Source organism: Benincasa hispida, chromosome 10 (assembly GCF_027475165.1).
Source record: "Benincasa hispida cultivar pf3 chromosome 10, pf3_genome.v1.1, whole genome shotgun sequence".
Lineage (NCBI taxonomy): Eukaryota > Viridiplantae > Streptophyta > Magnoliopsida > Cucurbitales > Cucurbitaceae > Benincasa > Benincasa hispida.
Genome location: NC_143487.1, coordinates 45,841,032 through 45,858,047, shown reverse-complemented (window position 1 = coordinate 45,858,047; position 17,016 = coordinate 45,841,032). Strand labels below are relative to the sequence as shown.

Here is a 17,016-nt window from a genome sequence, read left to right as displayed (position 1 = left end):
TTAAGTTCATATGTATTGGTATCTGATGCAGTTTTTTGAACTCTAAATAATATGTTTTTATGATTACTATTTTTGTTTTGAAACTTTTTTATCTAATAATTCTAACCATTTTTTGTTTGAATAAAATATGGATTGCAATTTTTTTTCTTTTAATTTTTAAAATTTTTCTTTCTTTTTAGATGAACAACAATTAACCTATTACATTTCTTGTAGAAATATGGTTAGATAAAATGAGAAACCAAAGAGAAATTAAAACTTGTGATTCCAACTAATTTTTCTCCATGAATTTCATTATCATATTTTTCTTGTTCTTCTTCTGCTTGTTGCTCTATATTTTTACTATGTCATGATTTTTTTTTAATTAAATTTCTCCCAACCACATTTCTTCAACAATTTCACTTCCAATTTCACTAAATTTGGAAGATCAGTAGAGAATAAATCTCTAACTAATTCTTACTAGAAAATGTTCAAGATTTTTTTTTTTCATTTTATGAATTTTTTGTCATATATTACACACTTTTCAACTACATACCTATTTTTCGTCTAAATAATCTTAACACTCATTTGATATGTTAACTCAATTAAATAAAAATATATATATATATATATATATATATTTTACATTTTTTACGTATAGATATTGCACTCAATGTAGACAAAATAATATTTTTTTATATAATCATCAACCCTACAACATACTTTAACAGTCATCAGGCTTATAGTAGTCGGAAGTGGTTGTCAAAGTTTATTATCGAAGATGATTTTCGCTGGAGTTTGTAGTCGGATGTGGTTGTCGAAGTTTATCATCAAATGTGGTTTTCAAATCGTAGAGTTGGTTGGGCGAAAGTGGTTGTTGAAGTTGATCATTGAAGATGATTTTTGTCGGAGATTATAGTCGAATGTGGCTGTCGGAGCTCGAAGTTAGTCACATGAAGATGGTATTAGAATTGGTTGCTGAAGTTTTGTCATCAGAGGTGGTCGTCGAAGCCTTGAGTTGGTTGTTGGAGTTGCTCGCTCAAAGGTAGTCATCGAAGGTGATTTTCATCGGAGTTTGTAGTTGGAGGTGGTTGTCGGAACCTACGAAGGTAGTTGTCAGAGTTAGCCATCGGAGTTTGATGCTAGAACCAATTGGTTGTCAGAGTTGGTAGCGCAAAGTTGGTTGTTGAAGTTGGGTAGGTCGCCATAGCTGTCATCGGAGGTTGTTGTGAGAGCCCAGATTTCGTTGTCAGAATTATCATCGGAGGTGGTTGTCGGAGCTTAGAGTTGGTCGTGGGAGTTATCATCAGAGGTATTGTCAAAACTCGAAGTTGGTTCATAGAGTGTGACAGTGGCCGATGGGCGGAGCCATGAAAACACTGGAAGAGGGGAGAGTTGGTAAAATATACCAACTCAACTCCACCAATATTTAAAGTTAGTGGTGGTGGTGGTGGTGGTGGTGGTGGTGGTGGTGGTGGTGGTTTAATTTAGTAGTAGTAGTAGTAGTAGTAGTAGTAGTAGTAGTAGTAGTAGTAGTAGTAGTAGTAGTAGTAGTAGTAGTAGTAGTAGTAGTAGTAGTAGTAGTACTAAAATGGGGGTTTAATTTAGTAGATGGAATTTAGATTTCAAATATTATTTTGATTTATTTTGAATCAAATGTTTTGTATAGGTTAATGTAAGGGTGGATAATTTTTTTAAAAAAATTAAACTTGAAGATTTAAAAAAAATCTAAAAATAATTGAAAAATAATAAAAACAAAAAGTTACCAAAGATAAATAACTTATTTTGAATTAGTTAATGTGATTGTAAGTAAATTAATTTCTTTTGACGAGAATATTAAAAAATAAATTTAAAAATGATTAAAAAATAAAAATAAGTTTTTAAAATCAAAGATAAATCAATTAAAACTAATTTAAGCCTATATAGATATAGATTTAGATAAATATTTTGAAAATAGACCCTCTCTCTTAGTTGATAGTTGACCCTTTGTACAAGAGGAAAGGAACGAACTTGTATATTTCGATTGGACTCATTATAGCGCTAATCACTTGTGAATCAAAGCCTTGATTTGCCATTACTTTTCTACATCATCTCTGAAAATCTCTCAGCTTTTGGTCCAGAGTGGCCACATATTCCACCATTGGACGAGAGGTTCAGAGCTCTTGCTCTTTGTTACAGTGTATAAATTCAAAACACCACATCGCTTTCCTTTTCCCACCAAAATTTTCTCTCGATCGTTGCACCAAACCAACACGTTTCTATCCCAATTTTCTCTTCCTTTTTTCCCTTTTTACTTTGATTTCTGAACAGTTCATATTCTCCGGTTTATATACTCTTGTAATCCAAAATGCCCATCATGGTCGCACTCAAAATTTGGAACAACCCAATCCCATTTTCAATTGAAGATGCCTGATTTGGCTGACTTTAGGGTTTCGAGCCGATAAACCCACCTCAGTTTTTACGTTTTTTGCTTCGTGTTTTCTTTGGATTTTGGTTTCCCACTGTATGAATTGGACCCCGATCCGAACCCCCATTGTGCTTTCGGGTTTAAGTTTTCATCGGCAGCTTCGCCAAAGTCAATGGCGTCGAAGGCTTCTTTGCCTTCACCTTCCGCCGACAGATCGGACCTGCACGATGACACCCAGGTGATTAGTTTCTGTTCCCTTTCTTTCTTCTCCATTACCCAGAATTTAGAATGCGGGCGAGGATCTGGTTTTCATTCAGTATATTGTTTTGTGATTAGACTTGTCAATTTTCATAACGGCATTATCAGAAAAGGTTGGCTTTTCATCATTGCGTTTAAGATTTGTTTACATTTTGATGAGATGCTTGAACCACGGGTGCTTTGATAACTTTCCATCAACTTCCGGAAGTTTGAGTATCAAATCTTGGCGTTTCTACGTTATACGCCGTACAAAATAAGCAATGGTTGTTATTTGTGGAATGTCGTGATAATTTTCTTTAGTTTGTGTGTATTTTGTTGCTACAGAATGTACTTTGGCCAAATGGACGACCTTTATTATTCGTTTGTTTTTCTGCTCTTTGTTGGTGTAAATGGCAGCATCTTGTTCTGATTGTAGTCTTTCTGTATTTTGGCTAAATGGACGACCTTTCTTTAACTCCATTTTTGGGCTCGCCTTGCCTTCGATTCATAATATTTTCGTACATCAATGAAATAAATGTTTTCTTATAAAAAAAAGTAGCTAATTTTTTGTTAATAGCTAAGCTTCGATTTCTTTCAAGAGTGTTTACCATATATTATCTCCAACATTTTTTACCCCCTATGATGCAGGTGATGAAGCCTATTAATATAATTGAAAAAGAAAAAAAAAGAAGAGAGAAATTAGGTCATCATTTCCATTCTATAGGAATTAATTGAAAACTTGTCTAACTTTCTGCTGTTATCCATAGATAATGAAACCACGAGGACAAGACCCTACTCCTAAGGAGATCTTATCAGTCATTGAATTTCTAAAGAAGCAAGTTGCTGGCGAACGTTGCAACTCCGTGCAGGTGCTTTCATCATGGTCACCCAAATTTCTTATTTCTTTAGCTAACTTAAAGTTGAGGTTTAACGTTCGTATTGTATATATTACTGATTTCTACTGGATCTTCCTTACTTTTCAGAAAAGAATGGAAGAAAACAAGCAGAAGTTGGTTGGCATCACCACTCACTTGTTGAAATCATCAACAGAAAAAAGGATAAGAAGGACAAGTGATTCAGATAAGGGGGTGGACCTATTGATGAAGAGGCAGAAAGATGCACTTGATATGCAGAATGGTATAGATGTCAGTGATGGGGAAAATGACGGATCTCAAGATGATGGCCATGCATCTTCGGCTGTTCTTCTTGGATCTAATGTTGCAGTAAGAAATGCTGTACGACCTATTAAGCTTCCTGAAGTTAAAAGATTGCCTCCTTATACTACATGGATATTTTTGGACAGGTTTGTTAAGTTTCTTCATTATTTCCTTGTATATGTTTATTAATGTGTAATTATTTTGTCTTATTTGAATTGTCAACTGTTCAAACCTATGGTTGTATGATACATGTGTTTGTGGTTAACCATATGATGTATCTAGGGCTTCCTCTTGAAAACAACCTGGGACAAATTTGGAGTCTAGTTAAATCTTAATTTGTGGTGACTGGGGCCTGATTTCTTTCATCTATAATCCACACACCTCAATTAGTGAGTGAAATTTTGAAGGAATAAGAGGATACTTTTCCTTTGACGCTACTGTTTGTAAAGCCTAAGCCGAATGCTTTCTATCATCAATTGAAAAATGATTTTCAAACGCTTCTGCAGGAGAGTTTTCCACAGGAATATCATCAAACGTGATATCATCTAATTGCTCCTTGACATCCTCACTGCTCATGCTAACCTTGGAAGCGAGAAATAAAAACTCGTAATGACCATTTTTTTTTCTTTCTTTTTTGGAACAAGATACAAAATTTGTCATCAAGAAAATGAAAACAAACTAATGCTTAAAGATACAAACTAAAAGCAGCAAACAAACCAAAATAGAAAAACCTCGGTGCAAGATAAAAACCCAAAACAAAACAAACCAACGGTAGAAAATAAGTAACAAAACAGTATAATACACTTAAATTTGTGAAATAAAAGCATCTCAACATTGAGAAATGATTGAGAAACCACTAAAGAGCTTCGAAAGAGCACTAATAAGTGACCACCTATAATTGGATAACATTTACTTGTACATTGAACTATGTGAAGCCTTTCGGATAGTTAGTATCTTAGGTTTGAGGAAATCCTAGCTTAAACTGTGACTTGAAAGCTATGTACTTTACTGCTTGCGCTTTTAATTAGTAGGCCAATATTTGGTTGTTGAATGAAACTATATTATTAATTCACTTCCTATTGCGTTGTCTTTGCCTTACAATATCTTTGATATATGTTAAGCCAATCATTTCTGCCTGTGTAAAATATAGTCACAAGAACTACTTGTTTCATTGATATTTGGTGACTTTGGTGCAGAAATCAGAGAATGACTGAAGATCAATCTGTGGTTGGTAGAAGGAGAATTTATTATGGTCAAAGTGGAGGAGAAGCCCTCATTTGCAGTGACAGCGAGGAAGAAGTAATTGATGATGAAGAGGAAAAGAGAGATTTTGTGGAATCTGAAGATTATATACTTCGGTTGGTATAACCAAATTGATTGTATTCAGACATAGGCTATAAATGATATATTCAGGTTTCACTATCAATGGTTCTCTATCATTTATAAGCTATCTTTTACAAGAAATGTAGAAAAAACATATTTGGATATGTAGATGGAGAAAAATGTACAAGTGTATATTATGCGAAACCAACATGGATACGAAGATGGACCTTGACCATTTACCATGGTTTTGTACAAGTGTATATTGTGCGTTCTACGCAGGCAAGAAGAGGACCTTGACCATTTACCATGGGTTTGTTGACATGCTTCTCCCATTGGAGTAAAATTTGTAGGACTTTTGAGATTATTTTGGGCCTTTGGCTCGCCATAGAGATTTTTTTCTCTATGATCGAGGAGGTAGTCTTGAACCCTCATTTTTGTGACAAAGGAAAAATCCAGCGGCAGACTTACTCTTTCGCTATTTATGGGGCATTTGGCTTGAGAGGAACAATAGTATCTTTGGAAGGGCTATGAGATCTTGGGAAGAGCTTTGCGAGTACGTTCTTGATGCTAGTATTGGACTTTTTTTTGTAGGCTTGTCTTTTATATGCTCTTGTACATTCTTTTCGTATTTGTGGCTTTCAAGATATGCGTAATTTGGGGGTTCGTTGGGTCTTACCAGGTTATGGACCTCTTATTTCCAAAGGAAGAAAGAAGTTTTAGGAAGTGTTGGGGGGACTTTTTAGGCTTTGTGGGAGGTGTTGGTGTTTGTTGTTTGGTAGGGGACTTCAATATGACTAGGTATCCATTGGAAAATTCGATAGGGGAAGTGCCACCAATCTATGAAAGGCTTCAATAAGTTCATTGATGATTGTGACCTTTTTTATCCTCCTTTGGTGAATGGAAAATATACTTGGTTAAGTATGAGAGAGAGCGTGATGCATTGTAGGTTGGATAGATTCCTTCAAGGAATAGGTGGAGTATTTTTTGTACCCTAGACAGACTATGGGGCCTAGATTTATTTTAGGTGACTGGTCCATTAGCCTTAATTTTGATTGGATTCCTTGGGACTTAGTCCGTTTAGGTTTGAGGATATATAGTTGGTTCAGCCTTTTTTTAAGGAGTTGAAGGAAAGTGGGAAGGCTCTTGCCTCTTTAGGAAGTTAAATGTGGCCTTGAAGGAGTTTTGAAGGAGTGGAATATCCCTGAGAATCTAAAAAAAAGGAAGTAGAAATCGTGAAAAGGACTAGAATGATGGGCTTGAAGCGGGAGGGAACTTGTTGAGGGAGGAGTGTGTCTTTCCGAAGAGGGAGTTTGAGACCATTATTTAGAGGGAGGACACGAGTTTCAGACAAAAAATAAAAGTTTTCTAGCCAAGCGGTTGTGGCGCTTCTTCTTGGAGCTCTCTGTGGCATTGGGTGGTCGCGAGTAGATATGATCTTCACCCTTTCAAGTGGCTTGAGGGCGGTGTTTCTAAAGGTCCCAACATTAATGTTTGGAAAGTTATTTCTTTGGGATTTCCTTCTTTTTCACAGTTTATTTGATGTTCTATTGGGAAAGGCTCGAAAGTTTGTTTTTGGGGGGATTCTTGAATGGAGGATGAAACCATTCTAGGTGTTTTATGTTCTGTCTGATGAGTGACAACAAGTGTGTTGGGTCGTCTTTCTATCTTGCGAGACTTTTAGGTGATTCTGGAGGAAAGGTGATATAGACCCAAATGTTGGAGAAATCTTGAATTGTAGGAGTTTTGATCATCTTCAAATGAAGGTAAGGATCCCTTTAAATAGATCCAAAGGGACATGGTTGTTACACACCTAATTTAACTAACTCTAATCCTAGGCCCCTTTAAATAGACTTAAAGGGAAGAGTTTTTTCACCCCTAAACTAAAATAAAAGTAAATAGTAAAACAAATAAAAAAATTACATAGTTTGACTAAGATACCCCTACATCAGAAAGGATGTTTGAAATCGAATTTGTCCCTCAATCTTTCTAGAGGGTTCTCTTGCCATTCTTTCTTTTGTATTTTGTCTAGCTCTCCTCCGTCCGTAGTTGCCTTTGTTTTCCCTCTCTTTAGCATGTCGAAATTCCAAAGAAGGTTAAAAATTTTGTGGTAGGTTTTACGTCCGAGAGTTAGTATCGTGGATCATCTCTAAAGATATTTGTCCTTTGGGGTTGTTCCTACAATACTAATTCTATGCAGGAGGCATGAGTAGGAACTTTATTATCTGTTGTGGGATTGTTAGTTTGCTCAGTTTCTTTGGAGTCATTGGAGGACATTGTTTGGTTTGTGGGGGGCTCGTTATAGGGTGGTAGATTGTTATTATAGGAGGTGCTTTCTAGTTCCCCTTCAGGGGAAAAGTAATGTTAGGTTGCAAGCTAGTTTCTTTGTTGTTTTGTGGGCTATTTGGTTAGAAAGGAATAATAGAATTTTTAAAGAGGTTGAAAGATCGGGTGAGGAGGTTTGGAAGGCAGCCAGGTTTGACCATTATGCCGTTTTGTAATTATGAGTTTAATTTGGTTCTTTGGGATTAGAGCCCTTTTTTGCAATCAGTTTTGGACTCCCTTTGGTTGAGCTTGTTTTTTTGTATGCCCTTGCATTATTTCATGTTCCTCAATCATCTTCTTACCAAAAAGGAAAAAGAACTTTTCATTGCTGGTTTTCTCATAAGGGAAAAAAAAGAGTTCTTTTCTACAGGACTAGCTTTGCCTCTGAACTACATGCCCAAAATCAACCATTGAAACTAATCTATCTGAGCTGAAAGTAACGATATCATTTTCATGTTGAATGTGGGAAACATAAAGCTTGTAGCTGCCAGGCTTAAAACCCACAACCAGGACTTACTTTCTACTTTTGAAAATAGAATGGCTAAGTAATCAACATAAGCAAATAAAAAACAATAAGAGAAGGGTCTACTTGACGAATATCTCTAGAGGCAGGGGTCTACTTTTCGATATCTCTAGAGGCAAAATCTTGGATCATTCTTCCATTAGAAAGTTTTAATTAATCTGTTGGAATAAATACATCTCTTTGTCCAATTCTTCCATGTGGTTCCTAACCTTGTAATTCCATGATAGCATCTCAAGTTCTCAATAATACCAACTCCTTTATCGCATGCCTTCTCCAGATCCTTTTTTAGGATATAACACTTTTTCTTCCTCCTCCAGTGTCCTATGATTTTGGTGCAATACGTATAGGCATCATAAAGTTTTCTTTCTTCTTTGAAGGTGTGTGAGAATCATCAGATAGATTTTCCAGTTAATGTTGATTTTTCTTTTCATATGCTAATTAGTATCTCTGATAATCGTTCAAGTTTAACATTTCAATTGAATGTATGATGCACCAGTACCCTCCCTTTTTTTTTTCTCTTTCTTTCTTCTTCTTATTTTTTTTTTTTTTTTTTTTTTTTGCAAAAACTATATGAGAATTGAAGACAACTATTATTTACCTTGACAGCATGACTATGAAAGAAATTGGTTCTTCTGATCTGGTGCTAGAGTCACTTGCCAATTGTTTCTCTAGAAGTCCTGGTGAAATAAAGGTACGTAATTGTATATTGCATAATATAAAATTTAGATGTGCTTCTCTTTTCTGCTCCATCTGATTAAAACTGGTCATAGAGTGTAAGCTTTGGTCCAGCTGTTTCCCATTTGCTTTGTGCTGGCTTTACAGAGATATGAAACACCATCAAACATCTTATACAGGCAAGATATGAAGTGCTTACCCAGGGAGAAAAGGCTATAGGGTGTTTTAATAATAGGATCAATGAGGAGATATCACATATTGGAAGTACTCTTCTTGATAAAGATCTTGATGCAGCTCTTGATTCTTTTGACAATTTATTTTGCCGTCGTTGCCTTGTAAGTTTTCTTTAGTTGCTCCTCTGAGTTGTATTTATAGTCTTTTACTCAATATTTGGTACGTTTTCATTGCTACAGGTCTTTGATTGTAGACTACATGGTTGTTCGCAAGATCTTGTCTTTCCTGTAAGTTTATGCTAAAGATCATGTACTTACGTGGTTGTATGCATATTTTGTTGTATCTATCTTATGTATTGATATTATGTTATCCTTGATTGAAGTTATTGTTCTTAAAAAAAAAAATCTCAGGCTGAGAAACAACCTAAATGGGGTCCTGTAGGTGAGGAAAATGTGCCCTGTGGTCCACTCTGCTATCGATCAGTATGTGTTGTTTTTTTTAATACCATTATGATTTCCTTGGCTTGCTTATTAAACGATATTTTCATTATCTATATCAATAGTCAAAACCTTGTATATTTGTTCACAGGTACTGAAATCAGACAAAAATGGTACAGGGAGTTCTCCACTTCGCAGTGACTTGGAAGAAAAACATCCCATGTCATCTGATGGTACTGGAGCTCAAATCTCCACGAAGAAGAAATCTTCTTGTAAAGCTGGTCGAAGAAGGGCAAAATCCTATCAAAGTGAAAGTGCCTCATCAAATGCAAAGAACATATCAGAAAGCAGTGAGTCAGAGAATGGACCCAGGCAGGATGGGAATACTATTCATCAATCACCTCCACCAAATTCTAAGATAACAGGAGTAGGTGGAATTCGAAAAAGGAACAGCAAGCGTGTTGCTGAGCGTGTTCTCATTTGCATGCAGAAAAGGCAGAAGAAAATGGCTGCTTCTGAGTCAGAATCTCTAGCCAGTGTAGGTCATTGTCCAAATGATGTGAAATTAAAATCTAACTCATGTAAAGAAAATGACGATACTAGTTCTTCTTCACGTAAGAATATTAGATCTCCTACACTGGGAAGGTCTAGGAGGAGGGAATCCCTGACTCAGAAATGCAACAAATTTGAGCAGAATGAAACACTCAATAATTCATCAAATGAGATAATTACTCATCTACCAGCCGACAGTTGTGATGACAACTCAAGGAAAGAAGAGTGTGTGGATGAAAATTTATGCAAGCAGGATTTGGCAGATGATAAATCTTGGAAGGCTATTGAAAAAGGTCTCTATGAGAAGGGTATTGAGATTTTTGGTAGGAACAGGTCTGTGCATACAGTTATATTTTCTTGTATTAAACGTTAGCACATCTTACTGATGTTTTTACATGTGAGCTTGATTCTATATGCGTTCTTATTTTTTAGATAAAGAAACATTTCATTGATCAATGAAATCAGGACACCTAAAAGTGATTAAAAGAGAGATTGGCAATTGGTGACTAAAAATGATAAGCTGTAATGTTTAAAAGGGTGCAAAATTTTGCACAAAAAAAAGCAGTAAAAGAACTGAAACCAAAAAACGGTCAAGAGAGGAAAAAGAGACAGAAAAGGCGGCCATTTCTTTTGTTCTTCATTTAGCAATTTTGATTCTTTCCAGTGGTTTTATATCCTGTGATACAGCAATGGAGAAATTATTTTAATACTACATCATTTAGGCTTCTAGGCATTACTACAGTTTTTGTTTGTTTCCCGTTTCCCTATTGCATATCTTGTCTGGTCTTTGGAGTTATAGGTGGTACGTTTTAGATTTTCCTCTTATTTTTCCCTGGAAAATTTTTATCATCTTGAATTTGGAACACAAAGTATTAATTTGGTAAAGTGGATATAAATCCAGAAGATATGGATAAGTCCTACAGTTATATGCATACAATGATATGATTTGCTATCTATATATTCTTACATTATTATTGGAGTTTATGCACATTATTTCTCATTATTTTTTATATGGGTTTCATCTTTCATATAGCTGCTTAATAGCAAGGAATTTACTAAATGGGATGAAGACCTGTTGGGAAATTTTTCAATACATGAATTATTCTGAGAACAAGAATGGCAGCCAAGTGGGTGATGGGTCAAATCCTCATCTTGAAGGTTACACCAAGGTTGAAAATTATTATTGTTATTGTTATTATTTATTTTTAGGGTCTTCCATTCAAGATATTAATGGTAGTTGGGAGAGTTTTGTGGTTCCTCTTTAATAGTTTCTCCCTTAGTATTTTGTTTACTTTACTTTAGGCTTTTTTTTTTTTGCTTACCTTTATGAATTTTAGGTTTCTCTTTCTCCTTGTATCTTATATTTTGGAGCATTAGTCTCTTTTCATTTTTTTAATGGAAAGTGTGGTATCATTTTCCCCACAAAAAAAAAAAAAAAAAAAAAAAAAAACCAAGGTTGGACTTTGGAAACATGATCAATAAGCTTCCAGTTTGCCTCTCCTATGCTCCATTTTTATCACCCTGGCTACTTTTTCTTCCTTTTTTACCAAGTTCAATGTTGAAATTTTTCAGGGTAATAATGAGGTTAGAAGAAGGTCGAGATTTTTACGTAGAAGGGGTAGAGTTCGTCGACTGAAATATACCTGGAAATCAGCTGCTTACCATTCAATTCGGAAGCGAATAACTGAAAGGAAAGATCAGCCATGCAGACAGTATAATCCATGTGGTTGCCAAACTGCCTGTGGAAAGCAGTGTGCCTGTCTTTTAAATGGCACCTGCTGTGAGAAGTACTGTGGGTGAGCCCTTAGATTTGGAAATAAATTATTGAATGGTTTCGTTGTTGAAGAATGAGGATGACATTTGAATTTTGTTTTTCTTTTTTCTCTTAGTGTTATTTATATATTTTCAGACCTCTTCCATGATTATTGGCTTTGATACTCATTTGATTCGTTCTAATTTTTATTATAGCTATGTTTTTTATATATGCATCATTTTATAGGAAATATTGATGATCCATTTATATATTAATCTTTCAACTGACATTTATTTGTATTTTAATCTTTCAATTGAAATTTAAAGGTGCCCTAAGAGTTGCAAGAATCGTTTTAGAGGATGCCATTGTGCCAAAAGTCAATGTCGTAGTCGTCAATGTCCTTGTTTTGCAGCAGATAGAGAATGTGATCCAGATGTTTGTAGGAATTGTTGGGTCAGGTGAGTTCATAATTTCTTTCCAATCACTTGCTGAGATGTTATTTACAACAGGAATGATAAGGGACCATGTATATGAGTTTGATAAGCTGATGAATGTCTGTGCCAAGTTCAATCGTTTATTTAGTTGTTGTTCATAAACTGTACATATGGTGAATCAAACAAATAAGCAAGATTTTCAGGAAATCTAGAATCTGTTATATTCCTCATTTTTGTCATTGCTTGTTTCTTATTTGTAAAATTCTATTCTAAACATGCTTACTGGTACACGGTGCTATTAACATGGATAGCTGCATTCGCCAACAAGAGCGTAGCTCAACTGGCATAGTGTTCATACTATCAACCTCGTGGTTTGAGGTTCGATTCCCCCACCTCACACTTGAATTACAATATCTTTTAAAAAAAAAAAACATGGATAGCTGCATTCATTTAAAATAATGTTGACAGCTGCATTTAGAATCTTTCAGTTTCTAGTCCTCGCTGTCTAGATTTCCTGTGTATGGTTAATTCATGCTAGTGTACAACATGTGCATGCACACTTATCCGTCAATGCATCCATTAATTTACGGGTAATATTTGTAATAAATTTTGGGTTGATTATCTCTATAAATTTAAGATATTATCAGATTAACCATTGTAATTATTATGGTTGGCATTTTAATTATTATCAAAGTACTCATCTCTTGTACTATATTTATTGATTAATAAAGGCTGTTTCCTTTTTAAAAAAAATTATTATGGTTGGAATTTTAATTATTTTGAAGTTAATTGTTTCTTTTTAAGGATTATTTAATTTTACTTGTGTGCATGCTTGTATATGTCATGCATCAATCAGTTGCTACCTTTTTGCTTCGTACTGAGTGTGTTTCGCTGTGCACATTAACTTACTGTGCAACTTGCCTTTGTAGCTGTGGTGATGGTACTCTTGGGGTTCCCAACCAAAGAGGTGATAATTATGAGTGCAGGAACATGAAGCTTCTTCTGAAACAACAACAAAGAGTAATCACAGCTTCACTGTTTCTTTTCATTTTTTCTTTCTCAGTTTGTCAAACTTAGTGCAAGGTTTTTCTTGTTAGTTTTATTGCATTATGTTGAAGTATATCTTGCTCATGCAATAACTTCAATGCTGTATAAATTATAAATCGTTCTTGGTAGGAAATAGCATGTTCTGCATGGATTTTCTTTTCCTGCAATTTTTTACTATTTTGTTATCTAGGTAGATTCTAATTCGATGACATCTTTTAGGCCTTTGGCCTTGTACCTTAAAGTGGCGCTGTCAGTGTTATTGATGTGAACTTGGTAATAAAACTTATTTTTTTGGTTGAGTAAAATTTTTTCTCATCCTTGCTGATTATGTATGAAGAGGCTTCTGGCCAGTTCTGAGTTCTAATATGTACTTGCTTGAGTATGACTCGTTGAAATTTATCAACTAACTTGATGGTAGTTGCAAATCTCCTTCCATTACCTTCAGGTAGCGTAGATGTCATCTTGGGCCCTGGTTTAGTGATTTCTAACTATGGGGTACTCTGAAGGTTGATCGGAAGCAACTAGCAGTGGAATTTAAAATGGGGGTTGGATAGTAAGTCTGTAGGGAAGTCTGAGCTTGTTAAAACTCAGATTACTTATAAATAAATATTCACAATATTGAAGGGGAGTGGCAGATTTGGTTGAGCTGATAGAACAAGAATGAGCAGGATTGGGGTGATATTCTAGAAGGGATCTAGTATATTTTAGTTCTCTCTATGTCAATGTCGAATGATTTTGGTCCTTGTGGCAAGCATCCAAATCAACCCACGAGCACTTCTATTTCAAAGGCAAGGTCAAGAAAGTTCGGGTTAATGTTGTAATGTCTTTCCTATGGAATAACAGGTTGAAAAGAACACAATATGGTGTTTGTTGATGTTTTTTTGGATTGGGGGTGCTGGTGTTAGAAACTGGCAAATTCAACCATTCTTTTGGGTTTCTATAGGAAATAGTGTTTTCTTTTTATTTCTTTTTTGCCATCGTAAATATAGTTCAAGTAACATGAACAATATTCTAACCTTGGTATGATGACCCCACATATTGTCTTTTTATTTTTTCTCTGTAATTAATTCTAATTGCGAAAGTTTCTCATGATGTTTATGGCTTTGAGACTGGAGCACTTCTTTGTATTCGGAGAGAGATTCAGTTATAGTATTGATGTGAGTTTACTGTGATACAGTTTCTTGACTCCAGTTTGGTTCCAATTTGTTAGGTGTTACTGGGAAGATCTGATATATCTGGTTGGGGAGCATTTCTTAAGGTAATGTCAAGAGTTCAATCTATTGTAAACTTATGTTCTAATGCTGGCTGCTTGCTAAATTGTGTCGCCGCCTCCAGAATAGTGTTGGCAAACACGAATATCTTGGCGAGTATACTGGAGAGTTAATTTCACATAGGGAGGCTGATAAACGGGGCAAAATATATGATCGTGAAAACTCATCGTTTCTGTTCAATTTGAATGACCAGGCATGTTTCTGTTCTAACACTCAGTTGGAAAACATGAGCATTGTATACCTTTTTTAATTCTTTTTAGTAATAACTTGTGAACTCCGAATGCAAATGCTGACGTGATTTTGTATGCTTTGTTTAGTTTGTTCTTGATGCATACCGGAAGGGCGATAAATTAAAATTTGCTAATCATTCTCCGGATCCGAACTGCTATGCCAAGGTACATTTACATTCTATGCATCTTTTCATCCAAATCTGCTAACAATTCCATAGTGTGCCTCCATTCAACTGCTTATCATCTATTGCAGGTCATCATGGTTGCGGGAGATCACCGGGTTGGCATCTTTGCCAAGGAAAGAATCAGTGCTGGGGAGGAGCTCTTTTATGATTATAGATATGAGCCTGATCGAGCCCCGGCTTGGGCTAGGAAGCCTGAGGCATCGGGGTCAAAAAAAGACGACGGTGCTCCATCAAGTGGTCGAGCAAAGAAACTCGCTTAATTTAACAATTCATTTGGCACTTGGTAAGTTTAAAACTATTGTAATTCTTTTAGACAAACGCAGCAATCCTCATTGATGGTAGATCATAGGTGCTATTCTTGGATCAATCTGTAGAGAGATTATTAGTTACTTCCATAGGAGTCCCTTTGGGGACATCCGATAGTTACTTTCATAGGAAAATTTAGACAATTTTTATTATCCCCCTTTGGAATTGGCAACATTGAAGTGAAAAGCTTGAGGGTTGGGGAAGGAGAGGATAGAAGCGTTTGTCATTCAAACTTACATTTTGACTGACACTTCGATTGGTTAATTGTTTAAAGAACAGATGGGAGAATTCAAAGCCAAGAATTTCATCATTTTCTCATTGTGTCTGCCAAATTATCATGTTAAATACCGTCGTATATATTCTTCTCTTATATGATCTTGAATTCACTTGATTTGACTCGTATAGACACTATTCTTAATCAAATGGGATAGTTTGTTTGCCATTTGAAAGCTATTTTTAACAATTTACTTAGTGATAATAATCTAAGCATATTGCCTATCTGTAGATGCTTGAGAAAACATTTGAGTACTACAATAGTATATACTCTTAAACATTTAACATGTTATTAAATACATCATTTTTTTCATGGAACTTGCCATTTTCAAATGGTTCTTTTACAAATGATGAATGGAGATGATATGAACATTTTCAGATTATTGTAGTACTACAAAATTACACATCATGGCTAGGGCCATCCTGATATGGCAAACCTCTTGAACTCTCAACGGGTGTGACTATTGAAAACCAATTGAGAGGCAGCCAATATCAGTTGCTGGCTCATACTAGCACATAACTTGGACACTAAACCTTGGACACTATCAAGTTACTCATCATGTTCAACAAATCTTGCAAAAGGAATTATGATCCCTCTTCCACAACCATGATCTTTTTGGTCCTAATTTTTCATCCACTTTTTGTAAAATAGTTTTGAAAATCTAACCATTAGAATTTCAACTCAATTTTCAAAGATCTTAAGGGCTAACTTTGCATTCATGTTTCAATCTTTCTTCAAAATATTACTTCCATCTTCTCAATGGTATAGATAGACTATAAAGTAATATTTCAGGGGAGTAGGATTCTTCTATAACAAGTGAAAGTACGAGAATTTGAACTTTCAACCTCCAAGGATAGAGTATAATGACTATTCTTACTGAGTTATGCTCACTTTGGTGTGCATTTCACCTTTTATTGAATACATAAAATACAAACATCGGGGAAAATTTCAATATTGTCATAGTACGGAGAATTGTTCATACTAACCCTATTTATTACTTGTTATGATAGTACTATTTAAGAATAATATGGAATATGCAAAATAAATTAAGTATCTTTTAATAATGTATCGAATTCTGAATGAAAATAATAGGTATTACAGTAGTATTAAAAATTTGGTCGCAAAAACCCTAAATTTATCTATTGAAGAAGAAATGAAGGCCATCAATGCCGACCAATATGAAGGCATTGTGCAGATTGCAGAATGGATGGATGGTGGCCTACCACGTGATGAACACTCAATTCAAAAAGTACTTCACAAAGTTAAAAGTCTTCAAAGCTGTCCCCAAATTTCAACTTCAATCCGTTCATTCATTCATTACCTTATAATTCAATCCCATTCATTTCTTAATGAGGAAGAACCTAGAAGTCACATTAATAAATTAAATTATCAGTATCATTATTACCAATTTAAACGAAGTTCATTTCTAGAAATTGAAAAAATAGAAATCAGGTCGTTTTAGATTTAGTTGTTGTTGTAGCTTTGTTGTACTTCTAGACAAACTCGATGTAAAATGAAATAAATTAGTATTTAGTAAATTTGCTTTAAATTTGAAAAAAAGTAAGTTATAATACTTGGTGAAAATGCTAAATTATTGTGATTAATAATAATGACCAAATAGACATGCTATTAAAATTTGTATATTCTTATTGTTGAGAATTATATTTTTAAATAATTACTTAAAATATTATATGATACTTTCAACTTAAATTTATATTCTATTTGCTCTAAAT

At 34.8% G+C, this 17,016-nt stretch overlaps 1 protein-coding gene across 2 annotated transcripts; it reads left to right on the top strand.

Annotated features, from left to right (window-relative positions):
- The first annotated feature begins 1,925 nt into the window (after positions 1-1,925).
- On the top strand, positions 1,926-15,319 carry CLF (SET domain-containing protein). 2 transcript variants are annotated; one of them, XR_016523810.1, is made up of 18 exons: positions 1,926-2,621; positions 3,388-3,489; positions 3,604-3,923; positions 4,974-5,135; positions 8,552-8,636; positions 8,800-8,955; positions 9,034-9,081; positions 9,205-9,276; positions 9,383-10,116; positions 10,817-10,952; positions 11,356-11,579; positions 11,863-11,994; positions 12,282-12,348; positions 12,900-12,990; positions 14,228-14,275; positions 14,353-14,481; positions 14,606-14,683; positions 14,772-15,319. XR_016523810.1 is itself a non-coding variant. In XM_039045695.2 (17 exons), the coding sequence occupies exons 1-17, from the start codon at positions 2,556-2,558 to the stop codon at positions 14,961-14,963; spliced, it is 2,775 nt and encodes a 924-aa protein (XP_038901623.1). In that variant the 5' UTR covers positions 1,926-2,555; the 3' UTR covers positions 14,964-15,319. The 2 variants fall into 2 exon arrangements, 1 of the variants encoding a protein (XP_038901623.1); XM_039045695.2 differs by lacking the exon at positions 12,282-12,348.
- Positions 15,320-17,016: the final 1,697 nt, after the last annotated feature.